The sequence below is a fragment of the Schistocerca serialis genome, chromosome 8 (assembly GCF_023864345.2).
Source record: "Schistocerca serialis cubense isolate TAMUIC-IGC-003099 chromosome 8, iqSchSeri2.2, whole genome shotgun sequence".
Lineage (NCBI taxonomy): Eukaryota > Metazoa > Arthropoda > Insecta > Orthoptera > Acrididae > Schistocerca > Schistocerca serialis.
In genome coordinates this window covers 484,135,685-484,153,529 of record NC_064645.1, presented here as the reverse complement: position 1 = coordinate 484,153,529, position 17,845 = coordinate 484,135,685, and the positions used below count along the sequence as shown (strand labels likewise).

At 38.2% G+C, this 17,845-nt stretch overlaps 1 protein-coding gene across 1 annotated transcript in view; it reads right to left on the bottom strand.

Moving 5' to 3' along the window:
- Positions 1 to 17,077, bottom strand: part of LOC126417086 (uncharacterized) — a 206,759-nt gene extending 189,682 nt beyond the window's left edge. Inside the window, exons 1-2 of the mRNA XM_050084980.1 lie at positions 16,861 to 17,077; positions 5,674 to 5,853 (exon numbers count right to left, since the gene is read on the bottom strand). Coding sequence (XP_049940937.1) covers positions 5,674 to 5,853; positions 16,861 to 17,077 — 397 coding nt within the window. The remainder of the gene's footprint in view (positions 1 to 5,673; positions 5,854 to 16,860) is intronic.
- Between the last annotated feature and the right edge of the window lie 768 nt (positions 17,078 to 17,845).

The window sequence follows — 17,845 nt, the reverse complement described above, 5'->3', positions numbered from 1 at the left end:
CATGTCTCACAAACAACAATGAATGAGCAGGTGCATTGTTGTGAGGCGAAAGCCATGGATTATTTTTCCACAAATCTGGATGTTTTTTGCATATTGCTTCTTGCAGACGGCGCAAAATGTCAAGGTAATACTCCTTACTGACCGTATGACCTCGAGGCAAAAATTCATGATGCACTACGCCATGGTAATTAAAAAAAACAATGAGCTAAACTTTGACACATTTGATCGATCTTGGTGTGCTTTTTTCGGTCTTGACTCTCCGGGAAGCTTCCATTGGGAAGACTGGGCTTTGGTTTCGATGTCATAGCCGTAAACCCATGTTTCGTCACCAGCTATGACCCTTTTGAGCAAATCAGGATCATCACTGACATCATTCAAGAGCTCCTGAGTGGTGCTCATGCAACAGTCCTTCTGATCAGAATTGAGAAGTTTTGAAACAAACTTAGCTGACACATGTCTCATATGCACAACATAAAAAAAATTGCGTTGACACGAGCCAACTGATATGCCAACATCCTCAGCAACTTCTCTTACGGTAATTCGACGATTTTCCAAAACACTTTTCTTCAGTGCTTCGATGTTATTATCTGTTGTTGATATGCTGTGACGTCCAGAGCGAGGTTCATCATTGGCATTTTCTTAGTCATCTTGAAAGAGATTGTACCATTTGTAAACATTTTCTTTTACTTAGAGCAGACTCACCGTATGTGACTGTCAACATTTCAAGTGTTTTAGAGAACTTGATTCCATTTTTCACACAAAATATGATGCAAATCTTTGCTCTACTTTCTAATAATAATCAAAAATCGTCCAGCACCCTAAAACACGTCTAACCTTTCTATCTGCAAAAACAAAGTATGCTGTACACTTGAAACTGTAAACATATGTTTGGGACATGTGTACCAATGTAACAATAAAAAAGTTTGATAATCGAATGTACATTGGCCATGCAATTTGAAATGTCACCTTACTTGTTGATCTGCCCTCGTACACGCGACACACAATATTGTGTTGCAGAACATGCTGCACCACATGACAGTCATGACATTGGTGCCTGTTTCACCACATGCAGCATCTGGATTCTTCCTCCAGACACCATTTTCTCAGAACTCAGCAGGTGGGAACTAGCACTACAACACGTCCTCAGTTCTCATCATCCATCTGGCCTTAATTTACATTAATTCCTTCTGTTTCAGCATTTCTTCATAGTAACTACTCCTTTCTTCACTCAATTTTATTTTCTACACCTTTCATTTTCTGACATGTCTATTTTTCACTGTCCCCCCTCCCACTTCTGTTACATACAGTCTACTTAGCTTTTCACTCTTATTAACTCATGCATGATGTTTTAGTGGTAATCTCTGTCTTGCATATTACCCTGTCTTCCACCTTTAACCTCTGAGGCTTTCAAACCCCACCTGGTGCATCCCCATCTCATCCGCTAAGTTTCCCCTGACCACGGGTTCTGGGTGAGATTTCTGGACTGTATCCCTTTCCCAAAACATCTCCAGTCCTTTCCTTTCATCCACCTTCCATCCACTTCAACTCTTCTGCCAAAAGAAGGAGCCACTGCCTCTGAAATCTTGTAAAAGTTAAACCCCTTTTGTGTGTGTTTTCACCCGCGACCACTTTGTGAATAGATTTTGATCCATCCATTTACATTATATTATCATTAATAATTTTCAGTGTTATATTGTGATACATTCAACAATGAAACCCACTGCCACAAATTATTTATCAGCAAAAGAAAAAGGAATTCAACAATAGCCAACACAATGCTACTACACAAATGTTGCTTGCTGTTGAAGTTGAAAGCTTATTGGTCCACAGTTACACGATTTCTACTGATTCCTTTTGCCAGCAACCCCTGCTAGAAGTGCCAAATTACAGTGGAAAAAAAACTTCAGTGTACAATGACAGAAATTTTGATGCTCAATGAAACCAAATATAGACTAAACATTATCAAAATCTCCATGTTCAGCACTCAAGTCACAACAGGAAAAATGTAGGAGAGCAGGGTGTATACGTGGACAAAGAAAAAAAAAATTCCCGCCTTTTTCCCGGATTTCCCGGTAAAAAATACACGTTCTCCCAGGTGGAAATACACTTTTTCCGTGTTAAGTGACAGTACACTCTTCCTCGGCACTGTAAAACTCATCAATCCTTTGAATTTTTATGGTTTTATATACCGACTTAGAATTTCCAGGCACTTCAGAAAACGAAACTCCCGGGTGGGGGTATTATTTTCTTATCACGAAGGTATAAATTTGAATTCCACCAAACACCGCATGTCACTTTCCGAAGCATTGAAATCGAGATTGCGATGTGCTGTTGTAAACCAGTTATAGCTTATGTCACTTGACCTCACCCGCTGATGACAGCATAGGACACATGATGTAGTCAGTCAATAGCAAGATCACTCTTAAGCAGCGCGAACATGCAAATAAGAAAAGTTCATGGTTTAAATTAAGATACATCACACAAATTTGCCAATAAAATTCTTAATAATGACATAAATGCCTGATATGGTCTCGAAATTCTTCTAAATGGTCGTCCTCAAAGAGTTGATTTTAAAATGAGAGTCAAACGCTTTGTGATTTAAGAAATTCATCGTACATTCTCACACACAGTTCATCTTGGGCAAAAGGAAATTTGCTTTGAATGTAAAGCTTTTCAAACCACCATCCGCAATATTTTCCCGTGACCTGTTAGACATTGGTTCGTTTCAGCAGTTGCAAGAGAGCGCCAGATAACAGGCATCACCACACTTGCGCAGCTACGATGACGCAGGAAGCCCATATGTTCATACGTGTAAATATTAAAAGATCTTATATTATGTCATAAAAGAAACAAGACATCAGAGGATACTTCAAGAGCATCGGAATTTTGTGAACCACACTAAAATGAATAATTCGGCTTAAAGTGCACATTCGTATGTCCATATTCGGATGTAAATTTTCTTGGAGTACCAGTGCTGTATTATCTCAAGTTTGGTTCTTCATTATGGTATAATGCCATACATGCACTTGAAATGCAGCGAACACTTGAAACCAACCAGGAGTGTGAAATTAAAGTCTTTGTTTCAAATAAATTGACTGCCTCAGAGAAAAGATTAATAAAAGCCAAATCTCTTTAGCAAACTGACAAAAATAACTTCACTATTCTGCAAGGCGATTAATGCTTGACTGTCAGAAAATTGGAAATGAAATCTGAAAGTAATAACATATTTTTGCCTTCAGTTACTAAGCCAATGCCTTCCGTTACTAAGCGAACGTATTTTAATTCATTTGATAGCTCCCGGCGGCAAAAATCCATTTCATCATCATTTAACGTGAGAGCAATAAACGAAGATGAAACAACAAAATCACTGAACGAAAGACGGGTCACGTGGAGACGACCCACCTCCCCACCACAACTCTGACTGCTCTGTGCATCAGCCCCAGATTTACTATATTCCCGAACTGGGGCAATATTAGGTAGTGGTGCCCAGCGGCACTTCAGTAAGCAGAAGCGGGAGAAGGTACTACGCATACGCGACAGAACTGCGCATGCACAAGAGCCCACCCGCAACTGCTCAAACGACTGGCTCTGAGCACTATGCGACTTAACTTCTGAGGTCATCAGTCGCCTAGAACTTAGAACTAATTAAACCTAACTAACCTAAGGACATCACACACATCCATGCCCGAGGCAGGATTCGAACCTGCGACCGTAGCGGTCGCTCGGCTGCAGACTGTAGTGCCTAGAACCGCACGGCCACTCCGGCCGGCTCTCAAACGACTCTAATTTAAACAGTTGGCACATCATGCTCATCGGAGGCAATTTGTTGTTATGAAGCATTGCATAGTCCTCCTAAGCCTTCGACACACTGTGCTGTTGGCAGACGCTAGTATGAGCACTGCGTTTTGTTGTTGTATACGGCACATTTCCTTTGCAACTAAAGTTTTATTTTCATTTTTTTTCTCTCATTCATGTTTTGTTGCTGCAGTATTATTCTGCAGTAGCGGGATACAGTAATATCCTTAGTTAGAGTATTGGTTCTTACCAATCCAAAATCATAAAAATTTAACTGAAAACCAAAACAATGAAAAATTCCCGGAATTCTAAACAATTCCCGGGTTTTTCCCAGTTTTCTCCCGAATGAATAAATTCCTGGGTTTTTCCCAGATCTCCCAGATGTCTCGGGTTGCATACACCCTGGAGAGATACTGGAATTGTTTTGCAATTACGGTTCCAAATTCTTGGTGCCACAGCCTATATTAAACAATCTGTACTTAATTTGACACTTTGGCAAGTCCAACCAAGAGACTATTATATCAATTAATTATATCAACAGTATGTGCAATATCCATATATGCAAACAGAAAAAACTACTGTTTGAACGGAACAGTGTTACATGCACAAATGAAACAAAACAAATAAATTCTAAAGCAGTTCAATGATCTGCAGTACAAATGATCATGACTTATACTCAGCACGGTTTTGAGAAAGAGACATTTACTGAACTAATGTTAGAGTCACTGTAGAACAGTTGACAAATATATTGAAGTTGAGATATGTTCACAGTGCAGAGACTACAGAAAAATAGAGCAAAAAGAATTAATTGAATCTGTCCATGGTTGTCTGCCAATTCTGGTAACAGTACCAAAAATGCCCAAAGTCTAAATTACTGTAATACACTTAATAGCCTATCTCCTGTTTACTGATGGTGATACATTTTTAAATAGTGAATTATACTATATTCAAAGTGGTTAAAACTAATTTTTTTGCCAATACAGAAGACTTTCCTTCTTGAGGCTATCTTTCAACTGGCATGCTCTTCTGCGTATACTTTGTTTTTGTATAGCTAATATGAAATATGTGTATGTAGATGGTCAAAGTTTAATGCCTAACAAATGTTGAGATCATAAGAATTGAAAACAGTCATTCATTTGGGAGGAATTTAAGGAAAAAAAGACTAGTGTCTTGTTAGGGGAACCATCCCGACAAACACTTGAGTGATCCTGAGAAAGCTCTGGAAACATATACAAGAACAGTGAGTCAGAGATTCGAAAACTATTCCTGTAAAAGTTATGGTCAATATGAGCGAAGATGTCAATGGACATTTCCAATTTTTTAGAGAAGTTCAATGTAAGTGTTGCTGTTACCAGTTTGTGAAAAATCTGTAATCTACAGTCAAAAAACAGAAGATATCACATTTGCCTTCCATTTACACAGACATACATGAGACTGACGGTTATGTACAGTTATTTCATAAAGTATTTGGCGTCTACACATCATATATCTGAAATTTCTATTGTTACAGTTTGTAATCCTACTTATCACATTTGTTTCCCAATACAACAGTATGAACGTGTTACATGCACAATGAATTAGTCTTAATAACTGTTTATGTAGCTTATAAGTTATTACAATTATGATAAACAGTTTAGCTTGATAAATCTACAACTAGAACTAACCCGATCACACTACAAATAATTAATATCATAAGCACGTTATTTGATTAACAAAAGCAATGAAAACTATTATACAGTAGAACAGAGTCTTGAAATTCTTTTGAAGGTATTAATATTGTTGCTCTGGCAGTTAAAGCAGACAGTACTGTTGAAGTAGCACTGAAACACTAGGCTTCAATCACTTATGCCTTTATGGGTTTAATCTGCCAATATTTACCTAGACATTTTGGCAAAGGATATCGCCACCGACCGTCAATCTGGCACACAGTTGAAGTGTTTCCCTCCAGCTTCATGCCATCATGGCACCTGAAGATAATACTTGCACCAAGACCAGTACCAGCCTCGATATTCTCAAGCCATCCATTGTACAGGATGCCCGGATGGCCACAGTTTATTTCTACACAACAAAATTGTGCCAGGAAAACAGACAATACGACATTTATCATATCTGTAGCAACTAATGTATTTCAAAGCACCAAGAAGCTGAGATGGAAATAATTTTTTTTTTTTTTTTAATTTTGATATTTCAATTAGTTGATCAAAAATTCCATTGCATACACTTACTATGAAAATTTCTCTCTGACGTGCCTGATACTGTCATATTACTTTTACTTAACTGTAAATTTGAAACAAAATTCTAACATATTTTTGAAATCTAGTAATGTCAAATACTAGAAGAATTATAAATACAATCTTTTGTTAATGAATTTAGCCTCTTAGGGCAAAGAGCCTTTGAAATAGATTTGAAAGTGAAGAAGAAGGAAAATGAAAATAAAAATACTGAGACAAAATTAAACAATATTTTCTTACATGAATTAATTATTAATAGCTTCCATTAAAGGTAGAAACTATCTTAAAACATTACACAGAAAGAGTACTTTATTAATGTAACAAAAACCTCTGACTCATTGATCAGACTCACTGAAACTGTTGCTCAATACTGGGACTCAACAAACATGCAACACGGACACACATTTTCTAAAAGAAATGATCTACAAGCAAATGCAGAACTGAATGTTCCTAAGCTGACTTTTAGCAATTTTCCCTACTATCTAAGGTACATAAACTCAATGACATTGCTGCCGGTTTCACTAATTGTTAGATTAATGCTACTTTTCTCAGTTTCCTTCAATGCTTTCGTCCTGCATGTATATATATGCCTAACATGCAAATTATGCTGCTAGTATAAAGTCAGTTTCTCAAACATACATAAAAAATTATATTTTTTTCTGTGAATACACTTCAATAAATTGGCACAGGGCAGCTAAATCTGCTGGACTAAATTCTGAGCTGCATTAAAATGGAATTTCGTATTGAAATAAACACAAAGTTGGTAAATCAGTGTTCACAAACATGGATTAGAGATATGCAATGTGGAAAAATTCATACTAAAGTTTGACATATTGTTGTCAGAAAGAAAAAGAAATATTGAGTTTTCAGAACTGAGATTACATTCTTTGGTGGATAATGGAGAGAAAACGCGTGTAGAAATTGCTGAATAGAAACTGCTGAAAGTTTAAAAGGATGAATAAAGAAAGACGAGTAAGCCAAAATCAAGAGTACAGGGGAAAATGTATGTATAAAGGCTAGAATTCATCTCATTGCTATCAGACTCTATTTTTATTCTCTGTCCATCTGTATAATGCATATGGCACAGGGTCCTTTTGATTCTATCATATCTTCAGATTATTGAATTGTTTGTACAATTAGTAGACCTATTATTTTGGATTCTCAGTCTGCACTGGGGCCTGAACAATATTTATAACCTCCACCATGAAAGATATTTCTTGGAATAATATTATGAGTAGGAAAGCTGCTACTCACCATATAGCAGAGATGCTGAGTCACAGATAGGCACAACAAAAAGACTTTCACATTTCGTCAACAATAGACTCGCACGCGCACATGCACACACACACACACATGCGCGCGCGCACACACACACACACACACACACACACACACACACACACACACACACCTCACACACACAACTGCAGTCTCAGGCAACTGGAACCACACCGCGAGCAGCAGCATCAGTGCATGGTGGGAGTGGAGACTGGGCGGGGGTAAGGAGGAGCCTGCGGTGGGGAGGGGGAGGGATAGTATGGTGGGGATGGTGGGCAGTGAAGTGCAGCAGGTTAGACAGAGGGCAGGGGAGAGGGGGGGAGGGGGGGAGGAAGTAGCGGGAAGGAGAGAAATAGAGAGAAATAAATAAAAAGACTGGGTGTGGTGGTGGAATGACGGCTGTGTAGTGCTGGAATGGGAGCAGGGAAGGTTACAGGAACATTGGATATATTGCAGGGAAAGTTCCAGCCTGCACAATTCAGGAAAGCTGGTGCTGGTGGGAAGGATCCATGTGGCACAGGCTGTAAAGCAGTCATTGAAATGAAGGGTATCACATTTGGCAGTGTGTACAGCAACAGGGTGGTGGACCACTTGTTTCTGGGCCACAGTTTGTCGGTGGCCATTTATGCGGACAGGCAGCTTGTTAGTTGTCATGCCTACATAGAAAGCACAGTGGTTGCAGCTTAGCTAACTGGTTTCACAGGTAGCCCTGCCTTTGATGGGATAAGTGGTGTTAGTGACTGGACTGGAGTAGGTGGTGGTGGGAGGATGTGTGGGACAGGTTTTGCATCTAGGTATATTACAGGGGCATGAGCCACAAGGTAAGGGATTGGGAGCAGGGATTCTGTAAGGATGGGCGAATATATTGTGTAGGTTCGGTGGACAGCGGAATACCACAGTGGGAGGGGTGGGAAGGATAGTGGGTAGGACATTTCTCATTTCAGGACACAACCAGAGGTAACCGAAATCCTGGCAGAGAATGTAATTCAGTTGCTCCTGTCCTGGATGGTACTGAGTTATGAGAGGAATGCTCTTCTGTGGCAGGACGGTGGGGCTTTGGGAGGTGGTGTGAGATTGGAAAGATAAGGCACGGGAGATTTGTTTTTGTATGAGGTTTGGAGGATAATTATGGGCAGTGAAGGCTTCAGTGAGATCCTGTCTGCCCTGATAGCTGAGTGGTCAGCGTGACAGATTGCCGTCCTATGGCCCCAGGTTCGATTCCCGGATGGGTCGGAGATTTTCTCCGCTCAGGGACTGGGTGTTGTGTTGTCTCCACCATCATTTCTTCCCCATCCGGCATGCAGGTTGCCCAATGTGGCACTGCATGTAATAAGACCTGCACCAAGGTAGCTGGACCTGCCCCGCAAGGGGCCTCCCAACCAATGACGCCAAACGCTCATTTCCATTTTTTCAGTGAGACCCTTGGAATTTTTCGAGAGGGACTGCTCATCACTGCAGATGCGACAACCACAGGTGGCTGCTAGGCTGTACGGAAGGGACGTCTTTGTATGGATTGAGTGGCAGCTGTCGTAGTGGAGGTGTTGATGGTGGTTAGTAGGTTTGGTATGGACAGAGGTACTGATGTAGCCATCTTTGAGGTGGACGTCAACATGGGCCTATTCATGGGTCATCTAGAGGAATCCTTCCTAAAAACCCAGAATCGCAATCCCCTCACCTGGTTCAGATTCATAGACGACATCTTTGCTATCTGGATCGAAGATGAGAACACCCTATCCACATTCCTCCAGAACCTCAAAAACTTCTCCCCCATTTACTTCACCTGGTCCTACTCAACCCAACAAGCCACCTTCATAGATGTACATGAGTTATGCACATTCGATAACACTTTTGATTTGTGATTGTTTGTAAATGCCTTTCATGATTTGCAAGCAGGAAGTATCACTGGTTTCAGAGTTGTAGTAACTGTAAATTTAAATATTTGTCATGATAGTCTTTGAATTTGTGTTGATCATTCTCATTCAGTTTTTTTGTCACCTTTGGCGAATCACTGTACCTTAATAGTAAGCATGTCTGAGTTTTCTATGTAAGGCGCATGAGACATTAGAGCCGTGCATAATTTGCTACCAGTTGTAAAACAAAATATTCATTTTCTTATGGTTGAATGTTGTTAAATATATTTTGACTTGAAGCTGTGTTGTTGACATTTATAGTATTATGGCATAGTGCGACAAAGTGTACTCTATGGTCAAACAGTTGTGATCACGCAGGGTGAAGTTGCTGTTATAATTACGTATAATGTTTAGATTTGGTCATTTATTAATAAAGATTAAATGAAATTTGTCCAAAACCATCCACTGCCTTACTCTCATCCCCTATTACAGACATGATATCAGAAAAAGAAAATCCTGCTAGAAAAGTATGTTGATAAATTCTGGGAGGAGATAAATTATATTTATGCTATACAGTTATTTGCTGAAGTAATTGTCTGCTAGCACAATAATACTGAGCAATATGTGCTAAGAGATCATGGGCAAATAAATTACATGGTACTACTAGTGGAATTGCAGTGGTCAAAAATTGAAGTGGAAAGGCACTGTTTGGAATATATACAATAAATAATTCATAACATTGTGTGTAAATGCTACTATGAGATGAAGAGACTGTCACAGGTGAGGGAGACATTGTGAGCCTTACTAAACCAGCTTGAAGACTTATGAATCAAAAAATAAAAATTGAAGAAGACGAAAAGAAACTGTGTGTACAGACACTCTACTTCTTAACATGGCTAGTGGGGTAATTGTGAGAAATAAAAGGGCAGTGGTGAGAGTTTTGTTTATGAGTGTGGCAAATCAGTGCTGAAAAATAAATGTCTGTGATTAATTTTTGTTACTTTTTTTGTATGTACATCTGTTGTGACACAGTAAACACATAATTTCACAATCTTTATGTAATGGGTACAATTTGGTAGTTCTTTCACATTATATGTTTTCTTTCCTATGTCTTTGGTGTCCAAAAGAAATGTATACTGTTTCTGAACCTTACAACTGCTATATCAATGACCCCACATGCATTAAAATATTGCAACTCACAAATCTTTCTTCCTCGTAAAATAATTTCTTCAGTTGTTGTGTGTATGCAGAAAACTATTAAATCTATCTCCAAATGCCAGCAAACATTTTCTCTCAGCATCTAATATTATCCTAGCCTGTAAACTGTCCCACATGTAGGATATACAGGGTGTCCCAAAAAGAATGACCTGATTTTAAATAGCATTATTTATTAGGAAGAAGGGCTTAACACCAACAAATTGTATACTAAATTACTCAGAAAATACAGAAGTTTATAAAAATCCATCATAAATGTTCAATATGTCCTCCATTGGCTGTACGGACGACACCTAGCCAATAGCCGAATTCATCCCACACTGAACGTAAGGCGTCTTTGTCACTGAAGCTACAGCAGCTGATATTTTGGTTTTTAGTTCATCAATGTCACGAGGTAAGGGAGGAACATAAACGCATTGTTTAACATAACAGCACAGGAAGAAATCACATGGTGTTAAGTCAGGGGACCTAGGAGACCAAGAGAGTAAAGCCTGGTCTTGGGGTGCTGTATGCCCTATCCAACGTTGAGGCACGCTGGTATTGAAGAAACTGCACACGTTGTTGTGCCAGTGTGGTAGTGCTCCATCTTGCTGATAGATGAAATTGTTGAAGTCAAGTTGTGGGAATGACCAGTTCCGTAGCATTGCAAGATATGATTGTCCTGTTACAGTTTCTTCCTCAAAAAAGCAGGGTCCATAATGTTACTTTGCGAAACAGCACAAAAAACATTCACTTTTGGTGAACCACGTTCATGTTCAATTGTTTCATGAGGATTTTCAAGGCCCCATATATGCACATTATGATGGTGAACCTTACCACTAATATGGAAAGTTGCCTCATCGCTGAATATCAACCATAACATAAAAGTGTCATCTTCCATGTACCCTAGAATAGCATTGCTAAAGTCCATTCACTTCATTTCGTCAGTATCTTGAAGAGCTGGTACCAGTTGTAATTGGTATGGTTTGAGAGCTAAACGACGCCGTAGCACACGCCACACTGTCATACGTGGTAACGCAAGTTCTCGGCTAGCATGACACGTAGACATATGGGGTCTCCACTCAAATGCTCGTTGGATTTGTTCCACTGTTTGTTAAGGAACACATGGCCGGCCAGGACTTTTGCCTTTACAGAGGCACCCTGTTTCTTCAAACTGTTTATATCATTGTCAAATGTTCTTCAGTGATATTGGTTTAGCACGTAATCGAATATGAAATGCCCACTCAACTGCGATCACTGATTGAGTAGGACTAAATTCAATAACACAATAAGCCTTCTGTTGCCATATTGCACGAGACTGGCTGCACGCTCCAGGTCAGTGCTCGTAGCGACATCTAGCAGATTTTTTCTGAAACTCTGGACCATGCTCATTACATCTAGCGCTGTTTCAGTTACCTAGTGAAAATTGTCTCAATATTATTACAAGTTAAAATTGGGCCATTCCTTATGGGACACCCTGTATTTGCCTTTTTTCTTTTATCGTGCCTACACACCTATTATGCACTGTTAGTGACTTCCCGCAAGTTAATTCAAAGTAATGTTTCATTATTCACGTGCTGTAAGCATCCCTTTCCTTTCTAGCCTCCCTAAGTGCAAAACTTACATACACAAAAACATCTGCATCTATAATCTGCAAGCCACCTTGCATTGTACATTTGAGCATACATCTGATCCTACTATCATTTTCCCACTTCCCTGTTCCATAGAAGTGGGACGTAAGCTCTCTCACTTTCAATAGAAAACCTCTCCATGACACATTATGCCATTCTTGTAGTGACTGCCACTGAAGTTTGTTGAGCATATCTGGAAGACATACTAAATGAACTTTATAAATCCAAACTGGTAAACATCTCAAACTGATGAGCAATACTCAAGGATCAGTTTAACAAGTGTTTTGTAGGTCACCTTTGCAGAATGTATTTCCTTGAGATTCTTCCAATAAATATCGTCCAGGCATTTGCTTTCTCTACAATTACTTTTATGTTGTCACACACTTTAGGTTGGCCCAGATGGTTCCAGTTAGAAATTTTATGGTTGTAAATGTTACCAGAGGTTTTTTACCACTAGTTAAATTGAATGGTAATGTATATCTTCACCTACATATGCACAATATGTTACATTGGGATGACCTACAACGACCCACTACAGCACAAAAAATACATGAAATTTTCATCACTTTTCAAATAATAAGCACTCATGAGAACCGTTATGTAAAAAAAAGATATACATCCATGAGTTCTAACACACACACACACACACACACACACACACACACAAGAACTGTTCAACTTTCTGCTACACAGTGTTCACTGCGGATTTTGATAATAAGGTGCACGAGTGTGGGCAAAAAACCTGTCAGAAAGTATGTTTCACATCTCATCAGTGCCAATCTGACCAGATGCTTTGACTGTCAAATTTTCTGAGTGTACCACCAGTTAGGCTCACTTCTGTTATCCATTTCCCCATCTTTCAATAGTACCACTATTCATTTCACTAGCTTTCTGATCCACAAATTCTTTTTTCTAGTTACATTACTTTGATTTTTCCAGAAATTCAGATCTCATTCGCCACAGTAAATTTCACTTGTATCAGTATGTGCCACTGATTCTGAGAGATTTCTCATTTCAGTCTTCCTTTTACATCTAGTGATATATTTTCCCTTTGTTCCTCCTTCTCCTCACCTAAAAATTAAGGAACCCCAGTTCCAAAAAACTGAAGAGTAATGAATACCCTCCTGTTATCAGTGAACATTGCACATAATTTATCTTCTACATTGGTAAAGTCTGAAAAATTACACGATGCATTAAAATCATTAAGAGAAATCATAATTCATTTTGTACACCACTATAACAATATCATAATTATTTGTGTTCATTCAATACAGGTTTCTCAGAGCAGTTATACCTGATGTTCTGCCTCTTTACAGTCACTTCCTTCCATGCAACAGATAGACATCCATAACATAGATGTATAGCAACAGCAAATTATTTTAGGCACAGTAAACATAATTTTAATAAAGCAGAGTCTTAGCTACTAGTCAGACATTTAGCACTGTGTCTTCAATATATTATCTAATACTGATAAATGCACATTTACATGGACTTAACACCAGGGAGCAGAAACTATGCTAACATCAAACACTGAAACATTTATCATCCTCTATTAATAACAGCAACAGCAGGATTCCAAAACGAACATAAAAAAAACAAAGGGAATTTTTCTTCCTGGATGGAGATATATAGGTAAAATCGTATTGTCTGTTACTTCCTTAACAATTTTTGTGTGCCTGTTGTTAATAATTATTGGTTATTATATGTCTGTGTATCACTTTCTGTCATGATTCTTTTTCTGTCCATTCCTTTTTATTTCAACAGAGCATATCACTAAGCATTAGGTCACTTATCTTTCTCCAGTACTTCATAGAGAACAACAAATAAAGACAGAAGTATAATGGCATGAGTGATGTGTCATCTGTTACATGCAAATGTGTAGCTACTTACACAAGCCTGGATAGTTTGAATGCGTTTGATTCAAAGTATCTACTGACTGTAACAGCAGAATGCTGAGGCTCTACTTTGATAACTTTTTGATGAATATTAATAAAAAGTTTTGCACACATGCTCTAATACAGTGAAAGATAATTCTGTTAGAAGTTAAGCTAGCGAATGAAGACTCAAAAAAAGGTTAAAAGAAGAACAAGAAAAATCATGTTTCCTGTGACAATAGCACAATTTATGTGATGTGTACAGAACTACAGAAACTAGAAGAAATAGTGGGTTATTAAATTTTGTAGTTAACTTATTTGCACTGCATTTAGCAGTTGGCATCAGCATTTTGTGTTCAAATGTTTCATACATTAGTAAAAAAAAGTTTTTCTTGGGGCTTTATTTTCATCCTTTTTGGTATCTTGATTTTAATTTTGGGTGCACTGATGTGCATAAGCAATAATAATAATAATAATTTAAGGGAAAGAGGAAAAAATAGCATTAATACAGATGAAAAATTTATCTGCTGAGGAAATAATAGTGATTAAGATTAGTGATGACTAACATTGTGCAAAGTTCACTGTTGTGAATTATGATTATTGTTCACAGCATGTAATGTTATCACTGAAATCTCTATGTGCCATAATGTCTCTGTTACCTATCACAAATGAAAAGAACAGAAAATGGTGACAGTTATTGAAATATGGTACACAGTTCAGAAGAAGTAATGCTCATGATTTGGATTAATATATTTTACAAATTACATTTCATTGTGGTATCACTGTTTCATACATTGCTGACCTGCATTAACAAAATGGCGTAGTAAAATAAATAGCTACAGAATGATCATCAAAACTTTACTTTTAATTAAATTAGGCAGTATTCTTCTCATGAATTTCGTATGTTCTGTATTTAGTGTTCCATGTACAGACGTACATTAAGAGTTTTTGAAGAAGATATGAACTTACAGAAGTATTCTGTTTCCCCTGAAGAGGTGTCATCAAATATGTTTACAAGTAGAGAGAGTGCATGCAACTACTTAAACAATTGTAACACATTTCACAGTTAATAGTCAGAAATGTGCAATCATGACATCCAGAAAGAAATGAGGAACGTAAGTAAATTTTATAACATTAAAATTAACGGAAAAAGAGAAACAGTGTGCTGACATACCAGAAATTGTTATTTCACTTTTGTTGACACAAGCTTCATAAACTACTTCACATGCATATACGCATAAACTAATACACACATACATATGCAAATCTACTTTATGTTGGATGAAATCAGCATTGCACAGTTCCTTTTCATTAGATTTGTTATTTCCTCAGAAAAATATTTAAAAGCCCCATCATTTTGTTACTTAATGAGATTCCGTAACAGTAGCCAAGACTTATTCATTTCTTTGTCACACTGTACATTACAGACATTATTCTCCTGCTTCGAGAATTCTGTAGTATTCATAATTTTACCTCCAGTCTCCTGCTCATAAAATACTTGCCCCCATATTAATAGATTTATTGGTGATTGGGAAATGATAAGATGCTCTGTTGTTGTAAAGATGCTGGGTGGTGGTAAGTGACAGCTCATTAGTTTCAAAGATAAGGAATGGTAATAAACCACAATCTTAATCACTTAATGACAGTCTTGGTTAGTTGTAGGAAGCTGCTGATCTGAACAGCATATGCTGTGTTTAAATAATTAATTGGGACACTGAAAAATATGGCATGGACATGCTTAGTCTGCTAAACCTCCACTTGTAGCTGTAGCAATGAATGTTCCTGTGACCTCTTTCTCTGAGATGCCTTTGATGCAATAGCTGAGTCAGTTTACTGTCATGTGCAAAACCCGGATATCTTATTGTATTTTGAAAACTGACAACTGTTTTGCTATCTGTAATACAGGTGGTATAAAGTGACAACTGTGTTGTTCATCTGCAATACAGGTGGACAACAGCATATGTAACAGCATATGTAACAACAGCATATGAGATCTTATCCAGTGAAATCCCCAACAATCAGTCTTTCCTTCTCATTTTGTCTAAGTCTCCCCTGACCCAATGTTCCAAGACTTCTCCATAACTCTCCCTGTTTCCTTAACGTTGCCAGTCCTTTGATTCTTCCCTCTTCATTCCCCCTTCAGCCCTTCTGCCAAAAGACAGAGCCTGCACATTACCTTAACTTTTACAAGTGTTTTCTCCTGCTGCCGCTTGGTGAGTAGGCTTTCTACCTGTCCAGTTACATTATATTTTCAAAAATTGATTATTTTTGTTGATGTATTAGCTCCAGGACCAGATAAACATTTCACACCAAACTTTTGATTCAGCAGCCTGATACTGAATGCTGAGACACCAAGCCACACTTTTATGATCTATAGAAAGAACCACATTATTTATGTGCACTTATACATATGCCACTGTCCACTATTACAAGTCATATGTCTACATTTGACAATCTTTGTACTTTGTATCATCAGATTTTAAGTATTCTCTGGCTTCCTTCTCATTTATGTGTAATAATATTTCAACAGCCCAATAACTTTATAGCATCAATCATCGATCAGAAATTTGGAGCTCTAATTTTACATAGCCTACGATTTATTCACACCCTGCTCCTCTCATATAATTTTGTGAGTATCATCTGATATTAAATTCTAAAAAATTCAGTCTTCCCATTCATATATAGCCTACATCATTTTTACAAATCTAGTCTGTAATCTACAGTTATTTCCTTTGCTTTCAAAAAAATTAGTCTTGTTAAGAGCCCAGCATACTTCACCGATCTCAGTTTTATTATTGATGTATCCTAATTACTGCTATTGTCCTTACATCTATGTGAAAATACTTTTAACCCAGGCCTACTAGCTAATCTTCAAAAGAGCACTACTGATTGTATGGCACTACAGCGAGATCCAATTCTGATTTTCATGCCATTTTGCATCATCACAGCATGCGTTTCGAAGTTGAGAAGCACAAAACACTCTGATGCATAGCTAGTCCAGACTTACCTTTGCACTCTGGCTGCTCCCCAGTCCACTTCTTGTCAGCTCCACACCTACGTGTTGGCTCCCCTACAAGTGTGTATCCATCCTTGCACTCGTACGTGACAACCGAATTGTAGGAGCAGGATGTGTAGATCGCCTTCCCGTTGCCAGGATTGTCAGGCGGAGGGCACTGCACGGCTGTAACCACAACACAACCACAAACAGACAACAAAAGCCTCATAGCTCATCAACCATATATGTCTTGAAGTAATACCCAAATGTGTATACTACAGGCTACATTTACATCTAAATACAAAATCCACAAGCCACCACACATTGAACAGCAGAGGGTAATTTGTATCACTACTAGCCATTCTCTTTCCTGTTCCACTTGCAAATGGAGTACGAGAGAAACGACTGTCTATGTGCTTCCATATGAGCCCTTACTTCTCTAATCTTGTTTTCATTGTCCTTATGCGAAATGTACAGGAGAATCATTCTGCAATCAACAGAAATCTTGGTTCTCTATATTTTCTGAATGCTGTTTCACGAGAAGTATGTCATCTTCCTTCCAGGGATTACCATTTGAGTATCTGGGAGCATTTAAGTAACACTCATGTGATGATCAAACCTATTAGTAGCAAATCTAGCACCATGCATACGAAATGCTTCACTGTCTTCCTTTAATTCTGACCTGGTGGGGAGCCCAAACATTCAAGCAGCACTCAAGAATGGGTCATACGAGTGTTCTATAAGTGGTCTTTATAGATGAGCTACACTTCCCATGTACTGAACTGAAGTACACCATTTACCTTATCTGCTACCGAACTTATGTTCTCATTCCATTTCATAGTGCTTCCTGTTGTTTTGTCTATATATTTCACTTATACGGCTGTGTCACGAAGCACACCATTAAGACTGTATCCAAACATTAGAGGCTTGTTTTTAATACCAATCTTCATTAACTTATCTTCTTCAATATTTAGAGCAAGCTGCCATCCATCACACC